General features: G+C 36.2%; 1 protein-coding gene across 1 annotated transcript; it reads right to left on the bottom strand.

Moving 5' to 3' along the window:
• Positions 1 to 90: 90 nt before the first annotated feature.
• Positions 91 to 19,615, bottom strand: DR1 (down-regulator of transcription 1). Its single transcript, XM_032867157.1, has 3 exons — positions 18,661 to 19,615; positions 10,008 to 10,171; positions 91 to 2,143 (listed from the first exon to the last, which is right to left on the bottom strand). Exons 1-3 carry the CDS (start codon positions 18,878 to 18,880, stop codon positions 2,000 to 2,002), a joined length of 528 nt encoding a protein of 175 aa, XP_032723048.1. The 5' UTR covers positions 18,881 to 19,615; the 3' UTR covers positions 91 to 1,999.
• Positions 19,616 to 26,969: the final 7,354 nt, after the last annotated feature.

Raw genomic sequence — 26,969 nt, 5'->3', positions numbered from 1 at the left:
TTTTCTGGGCCTAAGATTCTTGAAACTAGTAAAAATGTTAATAACAGAAATCTGCTGCTAATCTGTGTAGACTATTAAATGTAAAAACAATTTATAAAACACATCAGAATTTTATTGCTTGAAGAATACAGCATATGAAATCACAAGAATGTCAAAAATGAAAAGTCACTAGGCTTCAAACATATAATACATTATCAGATGCAGTAAAATATTAATTAACCTGAACTCTGCATCAGGGGAAAAAAAGTGTGGAAAAATATCTAAGTTGTTTACTTAAGAAAAGGATAATCTTAAAATAGAAAGTATAAGGATGTTACAGTACAAATTAGAAAAGCCAACACTTATTAACTTATTATTTCTTAGACTAGACTACCTTTGGTACTTAAACTTTAAAAAAAAAAAACCCTTCTATCTTGTCCAAAGCACTTCATGAATACAGTAGCAACTTCAACTTAAACATCCAGCAAGATCAACCTTTTCATGGCATGGAGGAAGTGTATTTAATAAATGTATGCTAATATTTCATTTTTTCCAAAACTGCAAAATAAGGTCATTAAGAAATCTAACACTTATAAACTTTACTTATTTAGCTCTTCAATTAAAATTGGAATCCCAGCAGCCACAATTTATCCTTGGGCCTGGTGAATATATAAAATTTAAATGATCTGGTAAATGACATAGGAATTTAGATTACTTTATACTATCTTAAGTGGCCTTTCCATTCTGTTTCCAAAATACAAACAATATGCCATTTCTTCAACTCACTGGATTCCTATAAAAATCACTACCATACTTTATTTATTGGAACCAAAATAAAGCTTCTCCCTTTTAATGAGTAGGTTGAAATTACTTATGTTTCATATAGGGCTGATCAGTTATGACATGCTTTCTTAAACAAAATAAAGCCAATCATTTTTAAAGCTATCACTCAATTATGATGGAGACAATGATGCCATTTCAAAAGGAAGCATTGGACACTCTAGGCCATCTAGTCAAGAAAATGTAAAAGTAATGCTAAAACAAACAATAAGTAAACTATAACTACAAGTTAAATTACAAAAAAAAAATCCCTCTTTTACAGTAAGCATGCTTATTAACTTTCATTTCTTCCTCCAGCAAAGGCTGGAATATTCATGAATCTCCATTAAGCAATTGTTTCACAAGGTCCAATAAACATGGATGGACTAAGCAAGTAATACTATTAACAATTACTGGAGTGAAATAGTGAAATAGTAAGAATCATGACAATCCTCAAAATTGGGCAGTCTCTGAAATGTAAATAGCGTAGCTCAAGATGAATTATGCCATAATAAAACTGTAGTTTTTACCTCTACATAAAACAAAAACAAAATCAAAAACATAACCCACTGAATTTATACAATTATTGAACATACTCCTTCCTAGTTTTTGAATGTTTTGAGATTTTTTTAAACAAGTATATTTATCTGAGCATATATATTTACTGCCTATATATATATATATATATATATATACTCATTTTAAAAGACAAAAAATTCAGATACTACAAAACTGAACTCTTTGCTTTTTCACCAACCTGATCTAACATCTACTGCATCACACAACACCCTCCCCCCAATAATTTAAAATTCCCAATTTTTAGTTTAGTTAAAAGGGCAGAGGAAATGCAAATGCAGATTTAGAGTTTCTGTATGTATAAATTCACTGTATTTTATAAACCTGACGTTTTCTGTAACACTGTTTATTGATCAAATAAAGGACTCACTGCTATCTAAAATTTCATAAACACCATTAAAAATTCAAAATTGATATTATACTGAACCTTAAATTTTCAATAGTTCAAAGAGACAGTTTTTACATGAATAGCACACAATAGATGAAACTTAACAATAGACATCCCTAGAATACCAATGGCAAGTCCACCAAAATGCATACAAAATTACAGATAAGCATTTCTTTCACTGTTTTCTTGTGCAGGGAGAAACATTTATAGAGGAAATAGAAACTCAGCTGGTAAATTTCAGATATCATCATCATCTTCTTCATCCTGAGAAGATCCTGCCTGGTTAGACGCACTGGCTGTGGCAGCAAGCTGTGCTTGTTGAGCAGCTTGCTGCATCTGAAGCCATTCCTGCTGGGCCAATTCTGCTTGTTGCTGTCTAGCCTAAACACCAAAAACATAAAAAAAATATATATATATATTTTAAAACTCACAACAAATACACTGTGGTTAAATACAAAGTAAGCCAATTACAGACTTAATCATCAAATTTGGATTATTTTCCAAACACTCTATAATTGTTATACATCTGGAAAACATGAACTACATAAGAAAATATAGATGACCGCCTCTCTGTCAAACAAGGACATTTTGCAATACTTGGTTCTTTTATAGACAGTCCCCTTTATGCCACATAATTTTATGACCTTTGGCTCAACTGAAGTGGAAAATGCTGGTAGAAAAATCACAATGTCCTCTCTTTGGTTCCTTTCTCTGCTTCTCATTCCTTTTGTTTCACTTGATTCTTCTGTCCTCTCAACTTACAGGTAACATGTAAACACTTTTCAATCTAAAAATTATTTCTGTGGCTTAAAAGTGTCTAGTATAGTACCTCTAACTCTTAAGGAGGAGTACTATATATGAATGCAATAGCTGCCTTGATGTTTAAGGGTTTTTTGTTTTTTTTTTTAAAGTATTTATTTATTTGAGGCACTCAAGCCGGGGGAAGAGCAGAGGGAGAGGGATAAGTAGACTCTGTCCTGAGCACAGAGCTGACCAGGGTCTCTAATGACCCTGAGATCATGACCTGAGCCAAAATCAAGAGCTGGATACTTAACCAACTGAGCCACTCAGGCACTCCGATGTTTGAGTTTCTCTCACAGTTCCCTACCCAACATATATATTTATCTTCTGTCCCCATCCCCATAAATACACACACACATACACCCTTCCCATACACACACTAGAGAAAAGGCAATTATCCAGGACTGAATTTAAGTGAGAAAGTTAAAATCCATTCATTTGATATATATACCCCCAACAACCATCACAGAATGTTTAGAAACCAGGGCACCTGGCTGGCTCAATCAGTACAGCATGCAACTCTTTATCTCAGGATCAGGAGTTCAAGCCCCACACTGGGCATGGAGCCTACTTTGAATAAATAGAGAGATAAAAAATAAATAAATAAAGCTTTATATTCTAAAAAAAGCTTTATATTCTAAAGCTTTATTCTTAGTAATTTTATTACTAAGTAATTTTATTTTATTTTTTAAGATTTTATTTATTTATTTGAGAGAGAGACACACAGTGAGAGAGGGAACACAAGCAGGGGGAGTGGGAGAGGGATCAGCAGGCTTCCTGCTGAGCAGGGAACCCGATGTGGGGCTCGATCCCAGGACCTTGGGATCATGAGCTGAGCCAAAGGCAGACACTTAACTGACTGAGCCACCCAGGTGCCCCTATTCTTAATAATCTTAGAAACTAAGATACAAACATATGCATTACACGCACTGTTGCCAGCAGCTAAAGCTCTTTCCCAACTTAATTTCATCCACTCACAGAAAAATCCCACAAGAGGAAAAAAATGAATGTGTTCTTGAAAGGATCATATAATTTCCCATTGGCTTCTACCAAAACAATGCTGTTTCTCCTTCTCTGCCCTTTCTCAAAATTGTTCCTTAAGCCTGGCTCATATCTTCCACCCTCCTTTATGCATGGCCAATTCCTAGTTATCATTTCAAATAGAAATTGGGCTTTCTTGATCCTTCTAGGTAATATTGTATATTCTATTTCATATGCTATAATTCTCTATGCATTCCTATACCTATCTACTCTATTCTTTAATTATCTGAGCATATTATCTTTTTTCTACACTAGACTTGAGAAGAGACACTATTTTCATATTCTTTGTTGCATTACCAACACTTAGGTCTCCACTATTTTCTGAATGAATATTTGGTGGGGAAATGCTAATACTCAGGATAACTCTAAGATTTTACCATGTACATTCCTAACTTTTCTTAATAACTGTCATGAATTTATAATCTAAACATTTCTAAAGGAGAATTCTTTTTTTTTTTTTTAAAGATTTTATTTATTTATTTGACAGACAGAGATCACAAGTAGACAGAGAGGCAGGCAGAGAGAGAGAGAGGGAAACAGGCTTCCTGCTGAGCAGAGAGCCCGATGCGGGACTCGATCCCAGGACCCTGGGATCATGACCTGAGCCGAAGGCAGCGGCTTAACCCACTGAGCCACCCAGGCGCCCTCTAAAGGAGAATTCTAATCAGGCCATTATTATACTTTAAAAAAAAATCATTTGTTATACCAATTAAGTCCAATTTCTCAGCCTAGAGTTCAAGGTCCTCAAAATTGCTGCCTGCCCCAACCTATCTTCAAAATCAACTTTTGTAATATATACTTGGTACTCCAAGAAAACTTAGAACATAAAATATTTCCCAGATACACCATATCCTCCCATTTTCACTACCTTAACTCATGCTGATATTCATTCTATTTGAAATTTCATAATTTTCACCTACCAAAATTTCACTCTTCCTTCAACTCAAAATGAAATACTATTTTATCCATTAAGTTTTTTCCTGATTCCTAACAGTATCATTCAGAATCTAATCAAGATGGAAGTCACACTAGTTAGGGGAATAGAGAGAAGGAAATATAAAGGATTGTTAACTAAGTATAAAGCTGGTAACTACGTCATTGAAAAGGCAAGAAAAGAACACTAAGACATCATGTGACTGGTAACTACCAAAACCAGCCACCATCCCTAAAACTGGGGCAACAAAGGAAGAGGCTGGAATTTTTAAAACTCAGAAGCTTAAAGGAACAATTATTGGAACTGAAACTTAGACCTTTGAAGAAGGGGCATAGATTGGCTGCTAAAAGCATTTCTGAGCTTCGCAGAATGCCTCAAGGTTTGAGACCCACATCCCTGAAGAAGAGAATGAATGTTTAGGCTGAGTCTGTAACAATTAAAGAACTGGATCCAGTTCCTGCTACAGGGGGGGAAAAAAAAACAAAAAAGTGATGCAGCCAGAATGAAGAAGCACTAGTAGGTTATTCAGCTTGAAACCAACAGGAAGTAAAAGAAAGGAGTTCAAGTGCTGCCTTCTCCTTCAGCCTGGCAATCTCCCTCCAGAACACCCTACTGGCAGCAGAGTCTGTAACAAAGTCTGCAAGAAAAGCAGAAATTTAGTTTGCAAAGTACTAGGCCTGGTCACAAATCAAATCATAGAAAGGTAGGTTTCAGCCCAAGAAAACTGTTTAGCAACTGGCGCATGATGTTTTTTCTTTTTAAAACTTTTTAAACATAATTATGTTTATAAAAATACACTCATATTGGGTAACAGAATGCGATAAATATAACTTACTCTACTTAATTTGGACCAAAACCTTAGGGTTTTTTTTTAAAGATTTTATTTATTTATTTGAGAGAGAGAGAGAGCTTGAGAGAGCATGGGCAGGGGAGAGGGGCAGAGGGAGAAGCAGACTCTCCACTAAGCAGGGAGCCTGATGCAAGACTCAATCCCAGGAACCCTGGGATCATGACCAGAGCTGAAGGCAAATGCTTATTTGACTGAGCCACCCAGGCACCCCAAAACCTTAGTATTATAATTTGAGATTCAAGGATTAAAAAAAGGATTTGCAATTTGGTTTATTTCTCACCTACTACAAGTGTATATAAAAGATTCTCCATCAAATGCTACAACAAAACATTGTAATGTTTCAATGCCAGTTTACAAAGTTCAATAACTAATGGATATTGAAGAGGGTGGGGAGAGCCTATGGTATACATGTGAAAATATAAAAACTATCCAAATTTTTTTTTTTTTAAGATTTACTTATTTTTCAGAGAGAGAGACTATAAGCAGAAGGAGTGACAGGCAGTGGGAGAAGCAGGCTTTCTGCTGAGCAGGGAGCCCGATGTGGGATTTGATCCCAGGACAACCTGACACAAAGACGCTTAACAGACTGAGCCACCCTGGAGTTCCAAAAACTATCTAATTTAGTTAATATTGCATGTGGATTACGAATCTACATAAATCAAGATTCAGATAATTTCTTGAATGTGAATTAACACTATCAGCTCAGTTCATGTGCTGAGGTCAACAAGAAAACTGCACACTAGCTGTTTTTCTGAGTTATGCAAAAAAGAAAATTTTCTTCCCCAGCTTTTTAGTCCAGAACTGATACTATACTACAGACAAGGTATTCCTTCCATTGTCAACATTCATAAGGAGACATGTGATGAAATCGTCTTGGGTTTAAATTTGTATTAGCATTCACATACAAAATAACTGGCACACTCTTACACCGCCAAAATCTAATGTGATGTCTCTGTACTTGGGATCTTTTTACACCTTCTTCATGAAACAGTCAGCCTTATTATAGTTGTTAGTGTACCTATATACCTGTCCTACAAGACAACAACTTTTTTTGTTTAGAAAATCAGATATTCTCATCACCACTTTCATCAATTTTTATTTAAAAAGTATGGAAAATAGTTATTCTAACACCCAGGCATATTTATTTTTATAGCAGGAGTACCTGGAGTGTAAAACAGACTAAGAGTGCTTCATAAAAAACATTTTAAGAGTTCATAATGGGGCACCTTGGTGGCTTGGCCAGTTAAGCATCTGCCTTTGGCTCAGGTCATGATCCCAGGGTCCTGGGATGGAGTTCCAGATCAGGCTCCCTGCTCAGCAGGAAGTTTGCTTCTCCCCTCCCTCTGCCCCCCTTTCCCCACTTGCATTCTTTCTCACTCATGCACACTCTCTCTCAAATAAATCAACAAATAAATAAAACCTTAAAAAAAAAAGAGTTCATAAGAAAATTATAGGGCAAACCAAATATTTGAATTTAATAAACTTAGGAATACCTACTCTGTGCCTTAATCAACTATAAATAGGTATAATTTTGTAGCACAGGAAAAAACTCAAATAATTTCAGGTCTCTACACAGGTTTAATTGCAAAAGGCGCTGATCTCGTAGTTTATTCAGTGATCTGCAAAGACATGTACTGGTTACAATTAAAATTTAACTGACTTTTAAGTACCAAGGCCCCATATTAGCAACCGTACTTTGCTGTCTGGACATTAAAACATTTCTGTGCCTTTAAAATCTTTGTTGACTGATAAATTTTATTTATATTCATTTTCATAAATTAAAATTTTCAGTGGTACTTTGTCTAATTTTTTTTCCCTCTTGCCTCTTATTCAATGTACCCCAAGTATTTTTTTTTTCTAAAACAGGAGTGAGAAAGAGAGTAGGTGTCTACTTCCTAATTCACTTCTTCCTTTGGAGAGTTTCACTATGTTTAAAGAATCTCACTCCCAAATACTAAAATGATTCATTTATAATTTACAGTTAACTTTAATTTCAGTATACTAATGGTTCCCCCTTTCTAAATACTTGTTGCCAGCAGGTAGAAGACAGCTTCAAATGAGGTTGCTATTGTTTTAGTATTTAAAATGAAGTCTAAAAGATGAAATGAAATGAAACTGATGAAAAAGATACTATATTTACTTAACAGTTCCTTTCATATTTTGGACTGAATTGCTTTGTGCTTTGGGGAAGAAGTATTAGATAGGTGCTATAATTTTCTCTCTCTGATGATCTTCTCACAAGAGCAAAGAAATACTAAGGGATCATGACTCCACAGAGGAGGGCAAGAAAGAAGGGAAATAAGGAAGAGGAAAAAACAGATGACAAGGATAGAAAAGTAAAGACAGATTTGGCAGATTTCTTTTATTCTTTTTGCCCTGCAAAGGATAAGGCATATTTCACTTAAAAGTTCCAAAATAAAGTTAAGCAGACAAAATAGTGGCTAGAACATTAGCATGGTAATGAAGAGTGAGCAAGTTTTTGGAGTCAGAAGACATGAGTTTTGAATTTAGACTCCAACACTTCCTAACTATATGAACTTACTTGTTTTATTTAACTCAATCCTTTCCAGTAAACTACATTTCAGAATAGCAAAAACCATGTCCCTTTTTTATACTATTATAAGCCTAGCATTTAGCACAAGGTCTGGTAAGTAGTGAGGACTTCAGTAATTATATGTAGAACAAATGAATGTACAACCTCATGCAAGTTTCTCCATCTCTGAATCTGTTTCTTAATGTGTAAATGGGTATAATAAAATTTACATTTATTTTATTCATATTTATAAAAAGTCTGCAAAGTATGTAAATTATCTAACAGAGAATCTTTTTCCTTTCATCAAATACCTAATTTCGGGGGGCATGTGGGTGGCTTAGTTGGTTAAGCATCTTGATTTTGGCTCAGGTCATGATCTCAAGAGTTGTGAAAAGGAGATCTGAGTCAGGCTTCGCGCTGTCATGGAACCTATTTAAGATTCTCTCCCTCCCTCCCCTTCTGTCCCTCCCCGACGCTCTCTCCCTCTCTTAAAAAAAAAAAAAAATCTAATTTGGAACTCTCTAGGTGATCTGCAATAGCAGAGAATCAATAAAAAATAGCCATTAATTTTTTTAATCATCATCTGTCTTTGTAACCTCATATTCATATGGATTATAAATTGCTTGTGTTCATGCCTGCGTCAAAAGCTTTTAGTACTCTTTAGTACTTACCTTGTAGGTTGTTTTGAGGATTAAAAAAACACAGGTAAATTAATTAGCAACATGATTAACACATGGTTAGAACTCAATAAATGTTGGTAAACTTTTATTTTTCTTATGAATTTAAATCATTTCTAGTGCCTAGTACCTGACAACACTTAAAATTCAAGTGCTATTTGATTCAAGCCCAACTGATTGTTATTACTACAAAGAGATCAGGTATGGTGCCAACCTGGAAGAGATTACCTAAAATGATACTTTCTCAGTTCTAATGGTAATTACATGGTTCTAACGGTAGGAAATCTTACCTTTTCTATTCAACCCAAAATTGCCTTACAATTTCAAATGAGAGGCCAAAACTTAGTGGGGAAAAAAAATCTTCATCCTCTCCCTTACTTTTTTATTTTTATTTTAAATTTTTTTTCCTTTTTTAATTTTTAAATAGAGGAATATTAAAAAATAAAATAGAGGAATATTAGTACCCGGTGCTAATCCTTTACAAACTGGTAATTAGAACTTTAATAATAAAAAAAAAAATTTTCTCCCTTTCTCTGTTCTACTAGTCCTTCAATTTTTTAGGATTAGGATGTTTTATTATTTTTTTTAAAGATTTTATTTATTTATTTGTCAGAGAGAGAGAGAGCACAAAGCAGGGAGAGTCGCAGGCAGAGGGAGAAGCAGGCTCCTCACTGAGTAAGGTGCCCAGGGTGGGACTCGATCCCAGGACCCTGGGATCATGATCTGAGCCAAAGGCAGACACTAAACCAACTGAGCCACCTAGGCATGCCCAGACTGTTTGTTTTAAAGGTGTGTTAAAAACTTAAATTAACTAGGATGACGGGCATTAAGGAGGGCACGTGATGTGATGAACCCTGGGTGTTACATGCAACTGATGAAATTACTGAATTCTACGTCTGAAACTAATGATGGATTCTACATCTGAAACTATATGTTGATTAACTGAATTTAAACTTAAAAAACTTACTTTAACTATAAAATAGATGTTTATCAAATTTCCCTCATATGCTACTCATCATAAAGTTTGATATAGTATTCTCTCACCAGTCCATCATTTTAAAATTTTATGAATGTTTAAGTATACTTTTCATGCTTTTAAGTGGTTAGTAGTCTGAAAAGGAAAAAAAAAAAAAAAACCATCAAAGTAAAATCTCAGTAGTTATTTGAAGTTATTCTCCTTAGAAAACAGGTTGCTACAAATATTTACTTTTATATGAAGTAAATAACTGACCAGAGTCAAACCGGTTAGTTAGATCTAAACATCAGACTATGATCAAACAATCAGCCACAGAAAGAAAATCCTCTGGGTATGTATGTTGATTTTAGGAAATGATTTCAGAAACCAGTAAGATTTCTGTTAGCAAACAGGGTAGGACTCAGGTGAAAATAATTTAAAATGCATTACTTACTTTTGCAAATAACTCTTGTTGCTGTCTTAATAATTCTTCTTCAGGAATGCCAAGGTTTTCCAAACGAGAACTGGCCTTTCTTCTTTTTAACGCTACAGTCTTGCATTCTTGTAAGACTTCCTTTACTTCACTGATGTAGGAGCCAAAGCCCAAACTTTCTAGTGCTAGGGAAATGAAAATAGGAAAACATGAAAGAGCGATGAAATTTAGTCTTTTCCCCATCTACAGAACATTAACTTTTGTTAATGTTAATGTAACATTAACTTTTTGTGGGTTTTTTTTGGTGGGGGGAGTGGGTAGCTTTCTCTTAATAATTTTACCTATTTTATAGTTGCACAGCAACTAGCTGAATGGCTAAATCTATTTTATCAACTTTCTTAATATTAAATTGCAAAATAGATAAAATTTGAGGAACATTTAAGAGCATAGGCCTTTTACTTTTTCTTTTCTTTCTAATTTTTTAAAAACCAAAACACTTCCTATGCAAAAACGTCCAATGTAAGAACATGTGCTTTTAGTAAGAAAACCTTTTTCCTATACCACTCACAGTAAATCAAACATCAGTAACTCAGTCACTTTGTCAAAGAATACAAAAAAAGGGAAATAATTGGAATTTATTTGTTAATAACACATTTTGTGCCATTTGGCTTAGAAAAAGTAGGCTGATAACACATGTTCTAAGTTTTAGTAGGATAGGATTGAAAGAATAGATAACTTCTTTTGTACAATATATCAACAGAAAACTATTTTTAGCAAAAACACTCAAACTGCCAAGTTTAAAATATCCTGGTAGAAATAACTTGTGAAATTCAGCATTTATATTCAGCCAACAAGTTTCCCTTGAAAATAAAACTTAACGGGAAGCACTATAAAAACATTTCAAGTGATGTGGTAGAAAATCGGGATAAAGGAAAACTATAAAGACAGAAGCATTAACAAAAAATTCTCATTTTTTCACATTTAGAAAGAAAATTTTACAATAATGCACTTTCTAAATGCCTTCTGTAATCACAACAAAGCATTAAATTTCCTTTTGGCTTAGAGTAATTAAAGTTATATTTTATAGTTTTCTATCTGTTGATAAGTGCCCCAACGGCACTTTTGTTTTCTGACCCAATGATGAAATATAGGTAGTGAAAAACACAGCACATCAACTTAAATTAGTTCATCCGTTCTTATAGTTTTTCAACAATTATGATGTTGTGAACCAGAGTGACCTCAGTAAAGATGCCCTGAATTCTAACATCAGGGATTTGCTTTTCAGGGAGGATATCAAATACACCTTTATGAATACACATTCCCTCCTGTGTAAGCTGTGGTTTTTAAGACATTTTGAAGTGATAAATAACTTTAATTACTTCAAATATTAAGCTGTTTGCATCAACCTTCTTTAGAAATAATCTGATGCCAAAAAGCATAGTACTATTATTTGAATTTTAATTATATTAACTTATTGCCCCTCTTTGCCCTCCCCCCCAAAAAAACTTCAGTAATGCATTACTCTGAGTTCTGTATATCAAAGTAACCACCACATAATTCTTGGCCTCAAGGAGCTTGGGGTATAGCAAAAAATTAAGTGAAGATTAGGCAACTTGCATTTTTTACCTGAATTGACAGATGGATTATTGTCAGTGATAGAAGCCAAAGTTTTTCTTTTATTCTCTTTTTTAAAATTCATTAATTTATTTATTTGAAAGAGAGAGATCACAAGTAGGCAGAGAGGCAGGCAGAGAGAGTGTGAGAGGAAGGGAAGCAGGCTCCCCACTGAGCAGAGAGCCAGATGGGGGGCTTGATCCCAGGACCCTGGGATCATGACCTGAGCGGAAGGCAGAGGCCTTAACCCACTGAGCCACCCAGGCACCCCTTTTCTCTTTTTTAAAGGCATGAACATAATAGTATATTTTCAGTAATATTGGCTGGAGACAATACCAAAAGAAACCAAAAATGGCTTACGGTTTCCTCTCATATTCTGAAGAAAGGCTTATTTCCTAAGTAGCCCCATCTTTATTTCTACCATTAAGTCCCTACATACTTATGCTAAATCTGACAGCTCAGTGTTTCCCAGCAGACCTCAGTTTCCCACTTTCATACTGATAGTAATGCATTCATGGCTCAAATCAAGTTTGCCTGATCCTCCTAAACAGAATTAATCTCCCCACTGTAAAATCAGACAGATATCTTAGAATTAGAAATTTGGTTGTCAATATGTTCATATAACCTTGGATATATATCTCTAAGCTTCAGTTTTCCTTCTTTGAGAGTAGCATCTATTTAATACCTTCCTAAAACATATGCAATACAGTGGTTATACATGCAGGCCCTAAGGCTACCAGAGACTGATCCCAGCTCTGCCTCTTATCAGCTGTGTGACCCTAGATAAGTACCTTCTTCTGTGCCTCATCAGATCAGGTTACTGTGAAGAATAAATGAATTAATATAAACAAAGAGCCTAGAACAAAAGATGGCTCATATTATTATATTTTTATTATTTTTGGACTGTGAGATCAAGTAATCTAAGGCATTTAACAGTGTCTAGCACATAAGATTCGCTTAACCACTTGGACTATATATTATTCATCTTTTTTTTTTCTTACATTTAAAAGAGTGCTCTACCAAAAAAAATTAATTAAAAAAATAAGAGTGCCCTGATAAGTGTACAAGACATAATTATATGTAGAGATATGCATTATTACACTAAATTCAAGTTGAATGAATATATTCATTATATAAAATATTAAATTTATAAAATTAATAAATACAATGGAGACAACTCTTCAAAATATCATAAATTACTATACTAGACATCAAAAAAATCCAATCCAAACTATGTTTAACCATGGACGGCTTGAGTTAAAAATTAAAAAGAAAACAAAGAACTCACCTTTAAAAACATCTAAGGTTGAGAGCACTGCCTTCAAAAAATTTTCGAGTGAATCCAAGGTTAATATTTAATATTATTCAAAGAGCTTCCATATACAAATCTATACTCTCAACAAAATGGCTCAAAAGGAAGAGCCATAACTTTAATTTCAAAAACTACATTGACTTTAATCCAAATTTTAAATACATTTTGGCTAACAGATGGCCATAAGTGGTTATAGTATCTTCTAAACAAGGAGATATTTTACATCATTTGTTACCACGTAGTAATAATTATTCCTATTTTACACAAAAGAGAATCTTAAAGGATAAGGGAAATGACTTATAAGCAGGGCCATCATCTGTAGTGGTGCAGGTTATTCAGTGCACTATAGTACCATATCTAAGGAGGGCCATTCCTACTGTAAACATGGATTTGTATGTTTATTATGGCAGTTTTCTGGCAGATGGCAGTAAAGGTTTTTAAGTAAAAAGTGCCTTTTTCTAGTTTGTATAAAGAGACTTAATGGACTGTTATGGCCCTGGCTCTAGGGATCTCAGAGTAAAACCCAGAAAAGAAAAATTAAAAAAAAAAAAAAAAAAGGTGGTTAAAACACATACATCACTTGCTCCTTAGAGGTCTGTCTGCTATCCTCTGTCATGTATTTTAAAACTACACCCAGGGGCACCTGGGTGGCTCAGTGGGTTAAGCCTCTGCCTGCAGCTCAGGTCATGATCTCAGGGTTGTGGGATCAAGCCCCGCATCGGGTTCTCTGCTCAGCAGGGAGCCTGCTTCCTCCTCTCTCTCTGCCTGCCTCTCTGTCTACTTGTGATCTCTATCTGTCAAATAAATAAATAAATAAAACTACACCCAGAAAAATGTATGGTATATTAGGGGAAAAAATACTTGGCACATTTTCAATTTGAAAGACAGATGTTAACAAGATAACCACGTTAAAAAAAAAAAAAAGTAAAACTTCCACCCAGCAACAATAATTCTAACAGTCTTTTCTTATTTTATAAAAAAGTGATATAATCTTATAAAATTTTATTATAAGAATTTGTGTTACTTACTTTGTACTTCACATGTATAATGCAAGTTTTTCATTAAAAAATTAAATACACAAAATAGCATTCTCAAATTTCTCTATTTTCTTTTGTTTACATGTTAAAGGAAGGGGGGGTGATGTAGTTCACTCAAATACATTAAGAGGATAATATAGGCCAAAGTGACTTCTTGGCTCATTAGCCTGGCAAAGGTTTCTGAAGACCCTTAACTACGTCCTCTATGGATCACTCTGGGAAAATAACGAGACTGATGGTAGAGCAGGAACCAAATATCATCCAGCTTTCTTTCTTTCTTTTTTAAGATTTTGTTTATTTATTTGACAGAGAAAGAGATTACAAGTAGGCAGAGCGGCAGGCAGAGAGAGAGGGGGAAGCAGCCTCCCTGCTAAGCAGAGAGCCCCATGCGGGGCTCGATCCCAGGACCCTGAGATCATGACCCGAGCCGAAGACAGTGGCTTAACCCACCGTGCCACCCAGGTGCCCCCCATCTTTCTATCCTTAGCAGTACCTAATACAGTGCCAAGTACTTAGTATTCAAAAGTAATTGTTGGGTGGCAGAAGGAAAATAAAAACAAAGATGTATCAATTTTATGGAAAATAATAAAATCCTAACTTGAAAAGAACTAATTTATGTGATAAATGGTACAATGCCATATACAATGTGTCCCTTTGGAAAAAATATGAGTATGCATGATTATTTAGGTAATACTGTATCATTCTCATTCCCATTATTATTACAACTTCTCTGCAATCACTCAGATTCTCTGATTTAAAAACTACTTCACACCCACTTTCTAAAATAGACTGTGGTTTAGGCTTTAGAGCAAATCCACTCAAACTGTGGTCCACACACTCGTGCTAGAATTGCTTATAATGATCTGTGAAGGGTTAAATATGAAAATCAAAGTAAGCATTTTGGAACATTCACAGCAAAACTGTAACCATGTGGGATGATGAATGTGTTAGCCAACCTTAGTGTGGCATCATTTCACAATTTATACATATATCAAATCATTATGTTGTATACCTTAACCTTACACAATGTTATGTCAATTATATCTCAATAAAGCTGGGAAAAAAAAGAAACTTCATAGTAAATTGACAGTAATTTTATGTCTATTGAATCTAACAACAAAAATTGAAATTTTACTTATGTCTTTTTTAAATTTTGTTTTCCTAGTGATCCATTTTTATTGTGTTTTCAAAAGTACCGGTGTGAGAGGGATTGGAATTTTTAAAAATCCTTCAACATAGATAGCTTGGATCAACTCAATTGCTGAAAATGCAGATCTTCAGAGACTTTTTCAAACTTCCACTACTTTCAGTTACTATTGTTATAAATGTTGGGGGGGGGTAGAATTTAGCAGGAGATTAAAAATGCAAAAAAATAGTATCACTTAAAATATCCTTACTTACCATTTGGCTTAACAAATGGCATCATGCTGTAAGGTTAAACCTAACAGACTTCCAGCTTTATGTTTCAATCAGTACCACTATATATTTAAAAAATTATTATTTATTACAGCATATCATGTAAGGTTCTCAACCTCAACTGATTCTCAAGAACTGCAAGTAATACCTGAAACAATTAGGTATTATTCATACATAAATGGGGAACCTTTCAACAGATTTGCATAAGCCCAAAGACTTTCCAGTGTAGAACCTGCCACTCTAAACTCTCAATGTCTGTTCTTTCCATAATACAACAAACTATGCTAAAATTCATTTAAAAATATGTGTTCACAGGGGTGCCTGGGTGGCTCAGTTGGTTAAGCATCTGACTCTCCATTTTGGCTCAGGTCACAATATCAAGCCCCACAATGGGGCCTGTCTCCTCCCCTGCACTCTCTCTCTAAAATAAATACACCAAGAAAAAAAAAAAAAAAAAGAATACGTGTTCACAGAAACCAGCAATGAAATCAAAGGAACACCTTTTGTAGCTTAAAACCCCTCTGTGTATCTGTGATCGTCAATACCGAGTCTACTTTCTTAAAATAAGCTGTTTAACATTTAGAAATTTTTTTAAAAATTTAAGTTTTTCAAAGATTTTCTGGCAATAAAATTATTTCTACTTTAGTAACTTGCATTCTACAGAACTGCCTCAAATGCTTAATTTGCTCTGACAAGGTAAAGCAAAGTAGCAAGTGAAAAAGTGACATGTCCTGAAGCAAAATCTAGTTCATTAAATTTATTACTAGAAAATCTGAACGTCAACATGTGAGATCATACAACTTTAAATATATATTATTATTTCACTTGGATCTATCCAACAAACTAAATTAATCAATGCTTACAGAAAATCATAAAAAAATGTCATAGTTACCATGATTTCACAAGCTTTCCAGCATTATTCTGTAAAAACACAGTTTATTTTTTATTTTTATTTATTTTATTTTATCTATTTATTTGACAGAGAACACAAGTAGGTAGAGAGGCAGGCAGAGAGAAAGAGATGGGGAAGCAGGCTCCCTGCTGAGCAGAGAGCAGGATGCAGGGATGCAGGGCTCCATCCCAGGACCCTGGGATCATGACCTGAGCCGAAGACAGAGGCTTTAACCCACTGAGCTACCCACGCACCCCTAAAAACACATTTTAAATACCTAAGAAAATACACACCTTAAGGATTTCTTTTTAAAAATGTAACCACTCAAGACAAAAATTCTTTAAAATGATTAAGCAATGTGAGATTAATAAAAGATTATCATGTATAAATTTTATTCCCCTAACTGGAGAGAATTGGGCAACAGCAATGTTACCAAGAAAACTTTAATTTATAACAGTATAACAGGTCAATGGATGATTTATTTTTTCCCCAATGAATGACTTTTTAAAAATTATTCAATCATCCTCAGTACACAAAGGAAAATGCTTTCACTGGAACTTTCTGACTCACACCTTAAACTGAATTTAGCATATTCCAAAGTTGAGCTATTTAGCATACTACATGCTACAGCTGCTGCATTTTTTATTCCATCATGTCAATCAGAAATCTAAATATACTCTAGAAAAGAACAAACTCCCCAAGAAGACAGAGTGTAATGTGTTATCAGATTTTTGGAATGATCCCCACTTCTGTGTTGTAAACAAATGTTAGGCAGGTCCTTTAGAAATCTTACGGAATTTTCATTAAAAAGGCAGTGTTGATAAAAGATTCTTTTTCTTTTTTATGAGTTGTAAAGGGAAATTGTAGCTATCTGTGTTGGATAATCTTATGAAAGACTTATGACAACTGTACATACAATGTAAAAATAGAACAGTAGACAAAAAAATAAAGAACTTGACTTTCATTGTACTTCCCAGAGTATTCAGCACACCAAACAGGGAGAAAAAAATACTAGCTTTAAAATCACATATGGCTTTTCCTAGAGACTTTTTTCCTTCCTCATGTACTGAAATGGAAATAGCAGAGTGTATTTAAATCTACCTTGCACACATCATTAAGGACCAAAAATGAATCATTTAATTCTTGTCAATATTGACAGTAAAATACTGGACATGGCAAATATGAGCAGATGTGTTCGTACTTCAGAATAACAGTTAAGTCACCTTTAAAAAGTTAAATTATAAGAAATAAAATAGTAGACAACCGTCCGCCTCCTAAAATGATTAAAATTAATCATGATTTTTTGGCTTCAAAAGCAATCAAGAAATTGTTAGAATTTTATAAAAGGCAAATTATCCCCTCAAATTGAATACAACTTTTTCATAAAGAGTATTTGTAAGTGGTTTCAAAACATTAGAACTAGTAAATATGTCTCCCTGTGCCTGAAACAAACCATAAGAATGTGGTCCCCCAGATCCCTACCACTGGACTAATTCCTTTCAAGATCAGAAACAGTTGAAACTTTCAGAAATGCTGTTCAATAAAAGCTTAAGCATATACATCTAAATAGGAATGGCAGCAGGAAAGGACAGGGAAATGTTCCATGAAAAAAAAATCTCTTACAACCTTCCAATCCAAATTTTAAAAATTTATCTCCATAGAGCAAAACAAAAGAAAAACAAAGAGAGAAAAAAAGAAGGAAAGAAGGAAGAAGAAACGATAAAGATAATTATAATTCTTCCTTTTCTTACAGAATAGAACTGGAGAGTTTTATTAACTTGATGAATGGCAGAACCATTGAATCATTTTTAAGGCAGAAAATAAACTATCTCTATTCAACATCACCAAACTTTCCAACGTTGAACACATTCATGTTCCAAATTCTTTTACTCATGTGTGAAAATTTCTCTCTTCCTCTACACTGGTAAAAAGGGCAAGTGGGGAAAGGGTGCTGCCTCCACTCATGCTTGAAGTTCCTGTCTGAATTTTCACTTTCCAAGGGAGAACTCTGGGTTCCTCTCCCAGATGCCATGATCGAGGTTCCACTTTAGGCAGACGACTTCTCAGTTGTCATGCCTCAGTTCAACTTCAGGCAGGCAAAAGTCTTGTTGTTTCGGCTTACCTGGCCGTAAACTGAGACGGCAGCTAATACTTTATCTTTGGAGGAAGTGAGCTGACCTAAACGCTTGCCATCCTTACTGGTATTCGCTGGATGGAAAGCACCACCACGATAATACGACACAGGAGTTTCTCAAGGGACCGGCTGCTTCCATGCCCGCGTGGCTTTTTCGTCCGCCAGTACTTATTGGGGGAGAGGAATGAAGGCTTTGACATGAACGGGTCACGCAACCAGCAGGCTGTCCCCAACTCTCATTTAAACAAAACCCTACACCTACCACTTACCTTGTATGACGTGCTCGGGTGAAATGGTCTTCTTTTCTGATTTGTTGCAAATCTCATTGGCTTCAGAAGATATAAGGTGAATGAATTCAGTGCAGCAGTTCACCACCAGCTCCCGGGCATCGTTGGCCACCCGGACGTTGGGGAGAGTCTCTTTGATCATCTTATTGATAGCAGCTCTAGGTATAGTGAGATCATCATCGTTGCCAGAGGAGGAAGCCATCGTATCTCCCTCTCGCGCGCGCCCCGACTTTTAAAAACTCCCCAGCTCTGGTCCACTATTCCGCGAAGATTTTTCAAAGGCTGCCCTCAAAAGTGTGATCCCAGGAGCGCGAAAAGAGGGTGCAGAAAATGAAGGGGGTTGGGGGGTGGGGAGGAGCCGGTTCGTGAGGGTGGGAAACACCCGTGTGAGAGATTTAGGCGAAACTGGGAAGGAGGTCGGGGGGCTGGGGACTGCGGGGACAGCACTGCCCAGGTCGGAGAGGAGAAAGCAAAGGTGGTCCGGAAATCTGAGCACTGGGGAACCACCTTCGTGTCCCCTCAGAGGAGCGGGCTCTGTCGCCTAACCGGTCCCCAACCGCGCCGGAGCAGAGGCAAGGTCCAGGGGCACTGGCCTCACCGCGGTACCGGGCGGACACTCAGCGGGCTTGGCTCTAAAGAGCCGCAGCCCTCGCTGCCGCCGCCGCCAGCAGCCGCTGCCGCCGCCTCTGCCAAACCATCCTTCAGACACCCGCGCCGCCGCCTCACAACATGTCGGCCGCGGCCGCTGCTGGAACCGAGACGGCCTCCTGGGAACGAATACTGACAGAGCCGGGCACAACGGGAGCGACAGTAGCGGCCGCCGTGGCCGTTTGCCCGAACGCAGATCGTGGAAGCCGAAGCCGCGGCAACGGTGGTCCCTCCAGAGGCCAAGGAAGAAGGTTTGCTGGAAGCCTCTCCCGACACCCTTTGCGCTACCGGAAGCCTCAGCCCCCCTTATCCACCCCCCCCCTTGCAGACCGACTTCCGGGTGTGGCTGCAGCCCTTCCCCCACTAGCCCCGGCGAGATGGGTCGGTCTTCGCCGCCAGCCGCTTCCGCTTGCTGTTGTCTCGGCACGCGCCTCAGAATCCCAACCTTTACACTGGGAGCGCAGCCCGGCGTGCGCGCGCCTCGTGGTACCGGAGATTCGCTCAGCACGCGCTTGCTGCGGCGCTAGATGGGATGGGGCGAGGGTGGGTCACCTCTACCATCGCTACCAGCTGAGGCCTCAAAACCGCCTCCCAGCCTTGTTTGAGGACACGGGAGCACTGGATTTTGTCTGAGGAACTCTGTTTGCTATCCCTTAAAGAGGGATTGGGATTGAAAGAAAGAGGCCTGGGTTCAGGAATGAGATGGGGGAAAGCAGAACGTTGTGTGCCTAACCCCATCGTCCGGAAGAAAGGCTTTGGATATCTATCTGATTGACGTTGTTCGGATCAAAGCTCTTTATGGTCCTTTACCCATTTCCTTGTGTTATGTGAAATGAAACATTAAGAGAAGTGACCTGCTAATAACTAAGGGAGAAACTAGAAGTAAGATCCAACGTAGTGGAAATGAGTGGCATGCAATGAGCCACGTTAAGAGGTTCCAACCCAACCGTTTTTCATGGTGTTGTGCACGTTGGCTTCTGGAAAGGCTGTTTCCGAAAAAGTATGTTAAAGTATCAAGCAGCTCTTATCTTTGCTTCTCTCCAGGGTGGCTTATAGTATATGTCAAGGTCTTCACAAAATTTTCCGTACTGTCTTTGGAAGAAGAGGCTATGTTGTAAATAGTGGGGTGTTGCAATTTCTAAAAGTTAGAAGATCCCATTTAAGTCACTTTGGGCACTTTATTTATTTATTTATTTATTTTACTTTGGGCCCTTTAGATACATTGTTCTTGATACATTGGACAGCAACTGGTTTGCTTGAAATGTTCCCTTAAAACGTTTTATTTCCTTTTAAGAGCTAGATGTGGCACCTGGAGATCTTAGTTAACTACACTTTTTTCATTTAGCGATTTTTCCAGTACACTTGTGGTTTCTGTAATTTGTAAAGTACTGATGCTTGTTTTTCGATGATACTAAGTTTAGGCAAAACAAAATTTCCTTGATAAAACTGTATTTTTAAATGTTTTCAAAATAGGAATGTGAAACTCTTGGCTCAGATGTTGGCACTTCATGAAATGTTTTTGTTAAGTCAGTTTACTTTCCATTTAAACACTCATATTGTCTAAATTTATCTTGGCCTTACCAAGTGTATTAGTCTGAAAAACCTAGCTAGCAAAAAATCCCCCAGAGTTACCAACGTTGTTGCTCACCCAAATCTCATTTCTGAAAAAAAAAAAAGTCATAATCACAATCTTGCTTTTTTATTTAACATTTATGCTGCATAGACTTATAGGCTAATGATACATGGATCCAGAGAGCACATGTGAAGTTCTTATTCCAATAATAGTTTATTACCACAGAGTTCTGTGATGGCACAAGCATGAAATATGTAGTAAAGAGACCTAGGTTGCAGTCCCAGTTTTTTGTTACTTTAGACAGGTAACTGTCTGAGTGTCAATTTCTTCAACTAGAAATGGAAATATTATATAACTCGCAGGATTCAAAGTCAAATGAGACTGTATGTAAAAGCACTTTTAACATTATGATGAATTAAGATAGATTTTAGTGCTCATTATTATCTTTATCAGGTCTGGGCAGCCTTCAACCAATAGTAAACCATACATAATATGGCTAGAGAGAAAATTTAATTAAATTTAATAGTGCAAGATGTCAGGGCGCCTGGGTGGCTCAGTTGGTTGAATGTCTAACTTGATTTCAGTTTAGGTCATGATCTTGGGGCTGTGGGATCAAGCCCCTCCTCAGGCTCCACACTCAGCTTGGAATCTGCTTATCCCTCTCCTTCTGCTCTTCCCTTTACCCCCTTTACTCTCCCTCCCTCCCTCTCAAATAAATAAATGAATAGAATCTTTTTAAAATAGCGTGAGATGTCATGAAATATGCCAACCTAGATCCCATATTTAAATTGCTATTTATAGTACAATATATCCCTAGTGTAAATAGGGTTTTGAAAACAAGGATAATGTCTCCATAATAAGCTTGAGAGTTTTAGAGTGCATATATATGAAACATTATTATTTTTCATGGTACTCCAAGATTTATTTAAAAAAAAGATATGTAAAAATATAAAAAATATGAAATATATAATATATAAGATATATATATATATATAAAAATAAGAGCTATTCTTATAATGAGGTAGGCTAACTCTATAGTAGTTATCTTAAAATGTGTTCATTCATAGCTGCCCAGGTTTTCAGCTAAAATTACTGACAATAATCTACAACATTTGGAATTTGAAGGTTAACATTTAAAAAAGCAGTAACACTCTTCATTATGTTCATTTGTCATTGCTAACAGACCAATTGCTAATTGGTGATAATGCAAATTTTAAAAAAATAACTAACGTCTATTATATACTTATTCCTTAGCACTGTGCTGAGTGCTTTTATCTGTATTTAACATAAGTACTTTTTTTTTAAGATTTTATTTATTTATTTGACAGAGACAGAGACATAGTGAGAGAAGGAACACAAGCAGGGGGAGTGGGAGAAAGAGAAGGCTTCCAGCTGAGCAGGTAGCCCGTTGCTGGCCGGGTCCCAGGAACGACTGACGGGAGCTGAAGGCAGGTATCCCTTAACTTAAGTACTTTTATTTGTATTATCTCATTTAATCCTCAGATCGACTTTATTTGCTAGATACCATTTTAATCTCCACTTTTCAGATAAGATTTTTTGATAAATCTCAAAAGATTTATTTCTTACTCATGTTGTGGGTTCATCATGGGTCAGCAAAAGGTTTTAACACATAGTAATCACTAAAGAATCCACTGGAGCTATTGGGAAGAAGTAATGAAGGAGTCTTGAAAGATAGAGAGAAAGGGAGGAAGTATGTGTGTTCAACAAAGTTGTAGAGAGAAATTGTTTTGGAACAGTGAGGGGATCCTTAATTGGAGTAAAGCATTCGTGTTATACATTAGTGAGAGAGAAGTGAGAGAGTCAAACACATAATGAAGAAGAAGTTAGGAAATAAGAGCAAGAGAAATAAGGAGAAAAAATTTAGGGCCTCAAACACTCATGTCAGAGAGCCCAACAAAATAACTGGATTGCTAGAATGTTAGTGTATTCTGCTTTCAAAATAGACAGTAGACCTTCATGAAACAGTTTCCTGTGGTTCTTTATTTTTCTGTATATATTTATAATATTCTTCTAAAAAACCTTGTTTTTTCTACTCAACTTTTGTTCTACTCAACTGAAAAATCCCAACTCATTTGAAGGCTTTGGCTTCAGATCTGGGTTTAGATCCCACTCTGCCACTCAACTAATTGTAACTTAGGCAGTTTATCTAAGCTGTATCTTGATTTTTCTGATCTATAAAATAAGGATAAGAATAGATGCTTCACAGGGTGTTTTAAAGATCAAATGGCAGAATGTATACAAAGTCTTTATCCCAGAACTACAATGTTCATAAACGGTCACAGTTGTTAAAAACAATCATCATTACACTGAAGGAATGGCAAAACAGGATTGAAAAGAAAAGTGATTCCAAGAACTATTTCACAGAAAGAGCTGGGAGAGCCTGATTGTTTGATTCCTAGATAGTCAAGAGAGCAAATTAGTCAAATACAATTGTATGACTTTTAACCTCAGAAACAGATTAGGAATTAGGGTAGGACTTAAGAGTGGTCTCAACATTTTAACTAAGCCTTGAAGAAATGAGCACGTCCTCATGATGAAGCAGAAACTTTTTATTCATTGATCTGTTTATCGTGCAGTACACTGTCTCAATTGGGAAAATTCAAGTAGCCTCTGTTTAATAGGGTTTGTAAGGAGGCAGAGTGGAATATGCTGCAGGAAAAGGAGGTTGGGCCCAAAAGATAACAAATCAGTGCCTTTTATGAATTAATGCACTGCCAGAAGTTTTCGTATTCTCTGCTTCACGTAATTTTCAGATATCCATACAAAAAGGTGTTTTGACAGATACAAAACAGTCTTAGAGAGATTTACTAATTTGTTCTAAATCTCACAGATAATAAGTAATGGAGCTGGAATTTAAAAATAGGCTGTTATTTAACTCTGAAGCTTAGGCCATTTTCAGTATGGTAACTACCAATTAAAAAGGAAAAAAAAACATATTCACTCTAACACTTAAAAAATATGAAGCACTTTCATATGTATTTGGTTTTCATCACCACTCATTAATCGCATCTTATAGATGGGAAAAAAATCAAAACTCAGCAAGTTTATTCAAGGTCACAGAATGAGTAAAGGCAGATTGGGAATGCAACCTAAGTTTTCTGACTCCAAAGCCTAAGGTCTTTCCAACATCCTTTTAAGGAGTCTGGAGTTTCTTCTATAGACAGTGGAAAGAGCCAGTGAGCATTTTTGAGAAGGGGAATAACATAAATATTTAAAAAGATTAGTTTGGGATATCATGTCAGATGGACTAGAAATGGAGAGAGACAGGACACTGGTTACTACCCTATTTCAAAAACAAGCTAATAATCATGTAGACCTGAACAAGAGATTCAGTGGTAATAAGAGAGAGGAAATAGATCAGAGGGATTTGGAAACAGAATTTATAGGATTGCATCTACAGTGAAGAAGGAGAAGTAAATAGTATAGTTAGTGAGTTTCTGATTTGTTCATTTCTGCATCCCCAGGGCCAGCATAGTTCCCAGTACATGTTAGGCACTTAATAAATATTTGTTAACTCTAAAAGTAAATAAAGACTTTTAACAATGGTAGAGTAAAAAAGAAGTCCAAAAATAAAAAGCAGAAAGAAGACAATATCTCAGGAAATTCTTGATTGAAATAAAAAAGCATAGTACAAAAGAAACTATGAAGGGGGTGCCTGGATGGCTAAGTCAGTTAAGTGTCTGACTATTGATTTCATCTCAAATCATTATCCCTAGGTCGTGAGATAGAGCCCAGCATTGAGCTCCGCGCTGGATGTGGAGCCTGCTTAAGACTCTGTTTCTCTTCCTCTCCCTCTGCCCCTCCCCTCACTCTCTTTCTCTCTCTAAAAAATAAATTAATAAATTAAAAAAAAATTTTTTTAAAGAAACCATGGAAGAGTTCCAAGAGTGTGAAATGCCACAGAGAGGTGTTGTTGGAAGGAGATCAAATGTAGGGTCACCGACAGAAATGGCCAATAGGAGAGAGCAGATGTCAACATGTAAACAATTAAAAGAGAGGACTAAGGGGAAGAACTGGAGCCAAGGAGCATAGAGCACACCTTCTAAATTTGTAAGTAAATTGAAAGAGGGCAATAGGATGATAGCTTGAGGGAGAAGCAAGGTCAAGGAAGAATTGCAAAGGCTAGAAGACATGTGAGGTTCAAGGGAAAAAGAGCCAGTGACGGGGATACATGGAAAATATAAGCAAAATAAGGTCTTAGGAAATGGAGGTGGATGAGCTTAAAAAAGCACAGATGAAGTGGTCAGGCTTAGATACACAGCTAGGGCACATTTCACAGAGAAGAGAGGTTGAAGACAAGATTATAGGCGAGTGATTATAAACAGTGATTGCAAAAGGAGATTCGCAAAAGACTAAGGAAATCTTTGGAGAATGATCACAGGCAAGGCAAAGGAGTGGTCAGAAACATAGCAAGAAAGTTGTATAAATTCATAGTCACGTAAACCAATATACAACTGACTGAATTTGAGAAAAGTAAGAAGTCCCAAAAGTGTCTGTGTTGCAGAGTAAGAAATGAGGACTTGGAATAGATGCTGTTCAACCAGTGATATTTGTACAAGCATTTCATGAACGAAACCTTGGGAGTCCTTCTTTGCCTATTCAGTTAAAACTGATAAATTTCCATGGGTAAACTTTACAACTAACTCAAACTTTTTAGAGTGAATAAACAAATCCTTTTGTTTATAAGTGATACATTTAAAACATGATGCAAATAAAATTTTCTTTCAAAATGATGTGAATTTGGGGTCCAATTTATTTATTTATTTTTTATTTAATATTTTATTTATTTTACAAGTAGGCAGAGAGGCAGGCAGAGAGGGAGAGAGAGGGGAGGAAGCAGGCTATCTGCTGAGCAGAGAGCCCGATGTAGGGCTCAATCCCAGGACCCTGAGATCATGACCTCAGCTGAAGGCAGAGGCTTTAACCTACTGAGCCACCCAGGCGCCCTGGGGTCCAATTTAATCATGATAATACAATTTAAAAAGCATCTGAAGCAATTGAAACTAGGAAGCCTATTTCTGTAAATCCCATTTGTTCATTCATAGATTGCTTTCATCCAACAAATGTTTATTAGGTGTCTACTGTATACTTTACTAAGTACTGGGTACCTGCGCAATAAACAAGAAAGACACCATCCTGGTCTTCATCCTAAAAATAAAAATACCAAAGGAAAAAAAAAAGCTATATTTTATCACATTGTTGATAACAGCGACAACAACAACAAAATAACCTAATTGGGAAATGATTAATTATAACTATTTGAAGAGCTATTATGTAGCCATTAAAATAATTATGTATTAATAGGGTACTTTCTTCTAATATTAACACAAAATACAACAGTTGTTGTTATTGGAACTCTATGAAAATACATATGCATATGGGCAAATGCATAGAAATATGCAAAAATTAACATAGGTGTGTTGGAATAAAGAGGTTATTGGTAATTTTACTTTTGATTTTCCTTTAAAGTATTTTTAAAATGTTAGTTTTTAAAATGTCTTATAGTAAGTAATGAGAAATTTCATTTCTACTGATATAAATATATCCAATCTTCACATTTACAATGGGACTTGTAAAGGCTGTCCTTGGATTTCAAATCTCTTGTTTAGCTAGCAAAGCTCTCAAGTTGGTGATCCCCAGGTCACAGATATTGTACCAGTTATTTATCGCCACAAAAATGCTGCCTAACAAGCCACCCTAAAGGTCAGTGGGTTAAATAATAATCATTTTTATTTCTTATGAGTCAATGTTTTGTTAGTTGGGTAGCTCTTCTAGAATTAACTGGGTTTACTCATTTTCTGAGTTAGCTATGGGCTTGGTAGGTGGATCTACTCATTTTGGCTGAACTCTCATGTTTGTGAATCAGCTCTCTGTCCTTGGGTCTAGAAAGGCCTTGACTGTTTTCCATAATCTCTCACATTCTTCCAGTAAGTGAGCCTGAATATGTTCTCATGATGAAGCAAAAATTGTTTACTCATTTATCCATTTACTTACTGGGTCTCCTATGTTCCAGGCACTGAAACAAGGAACCAAAGAAATGAAGTCAAAC

Source organism: Lontra canadensis, unplaced genomic scaffold (genome assembly GCF_010015895.1).
Source record: "Lontra canadensis isolate GAN:19392208 unplaced genomic scaffold, GSC_riverotter_1.0 scaffold33, whole genome shotgun sequence".
NCBI classification, from domain to species: Eukaryota; Metazoa; Chordata; class Mammalia; order Carnivora; family Mustelidae; genus Lontra; species Lontra canadensis.
The sequence above is the reverse complement of the archived record's forward strand: the minus strand, read 5'-3'. Positions and strand labels throughout refer to the sequence as shown.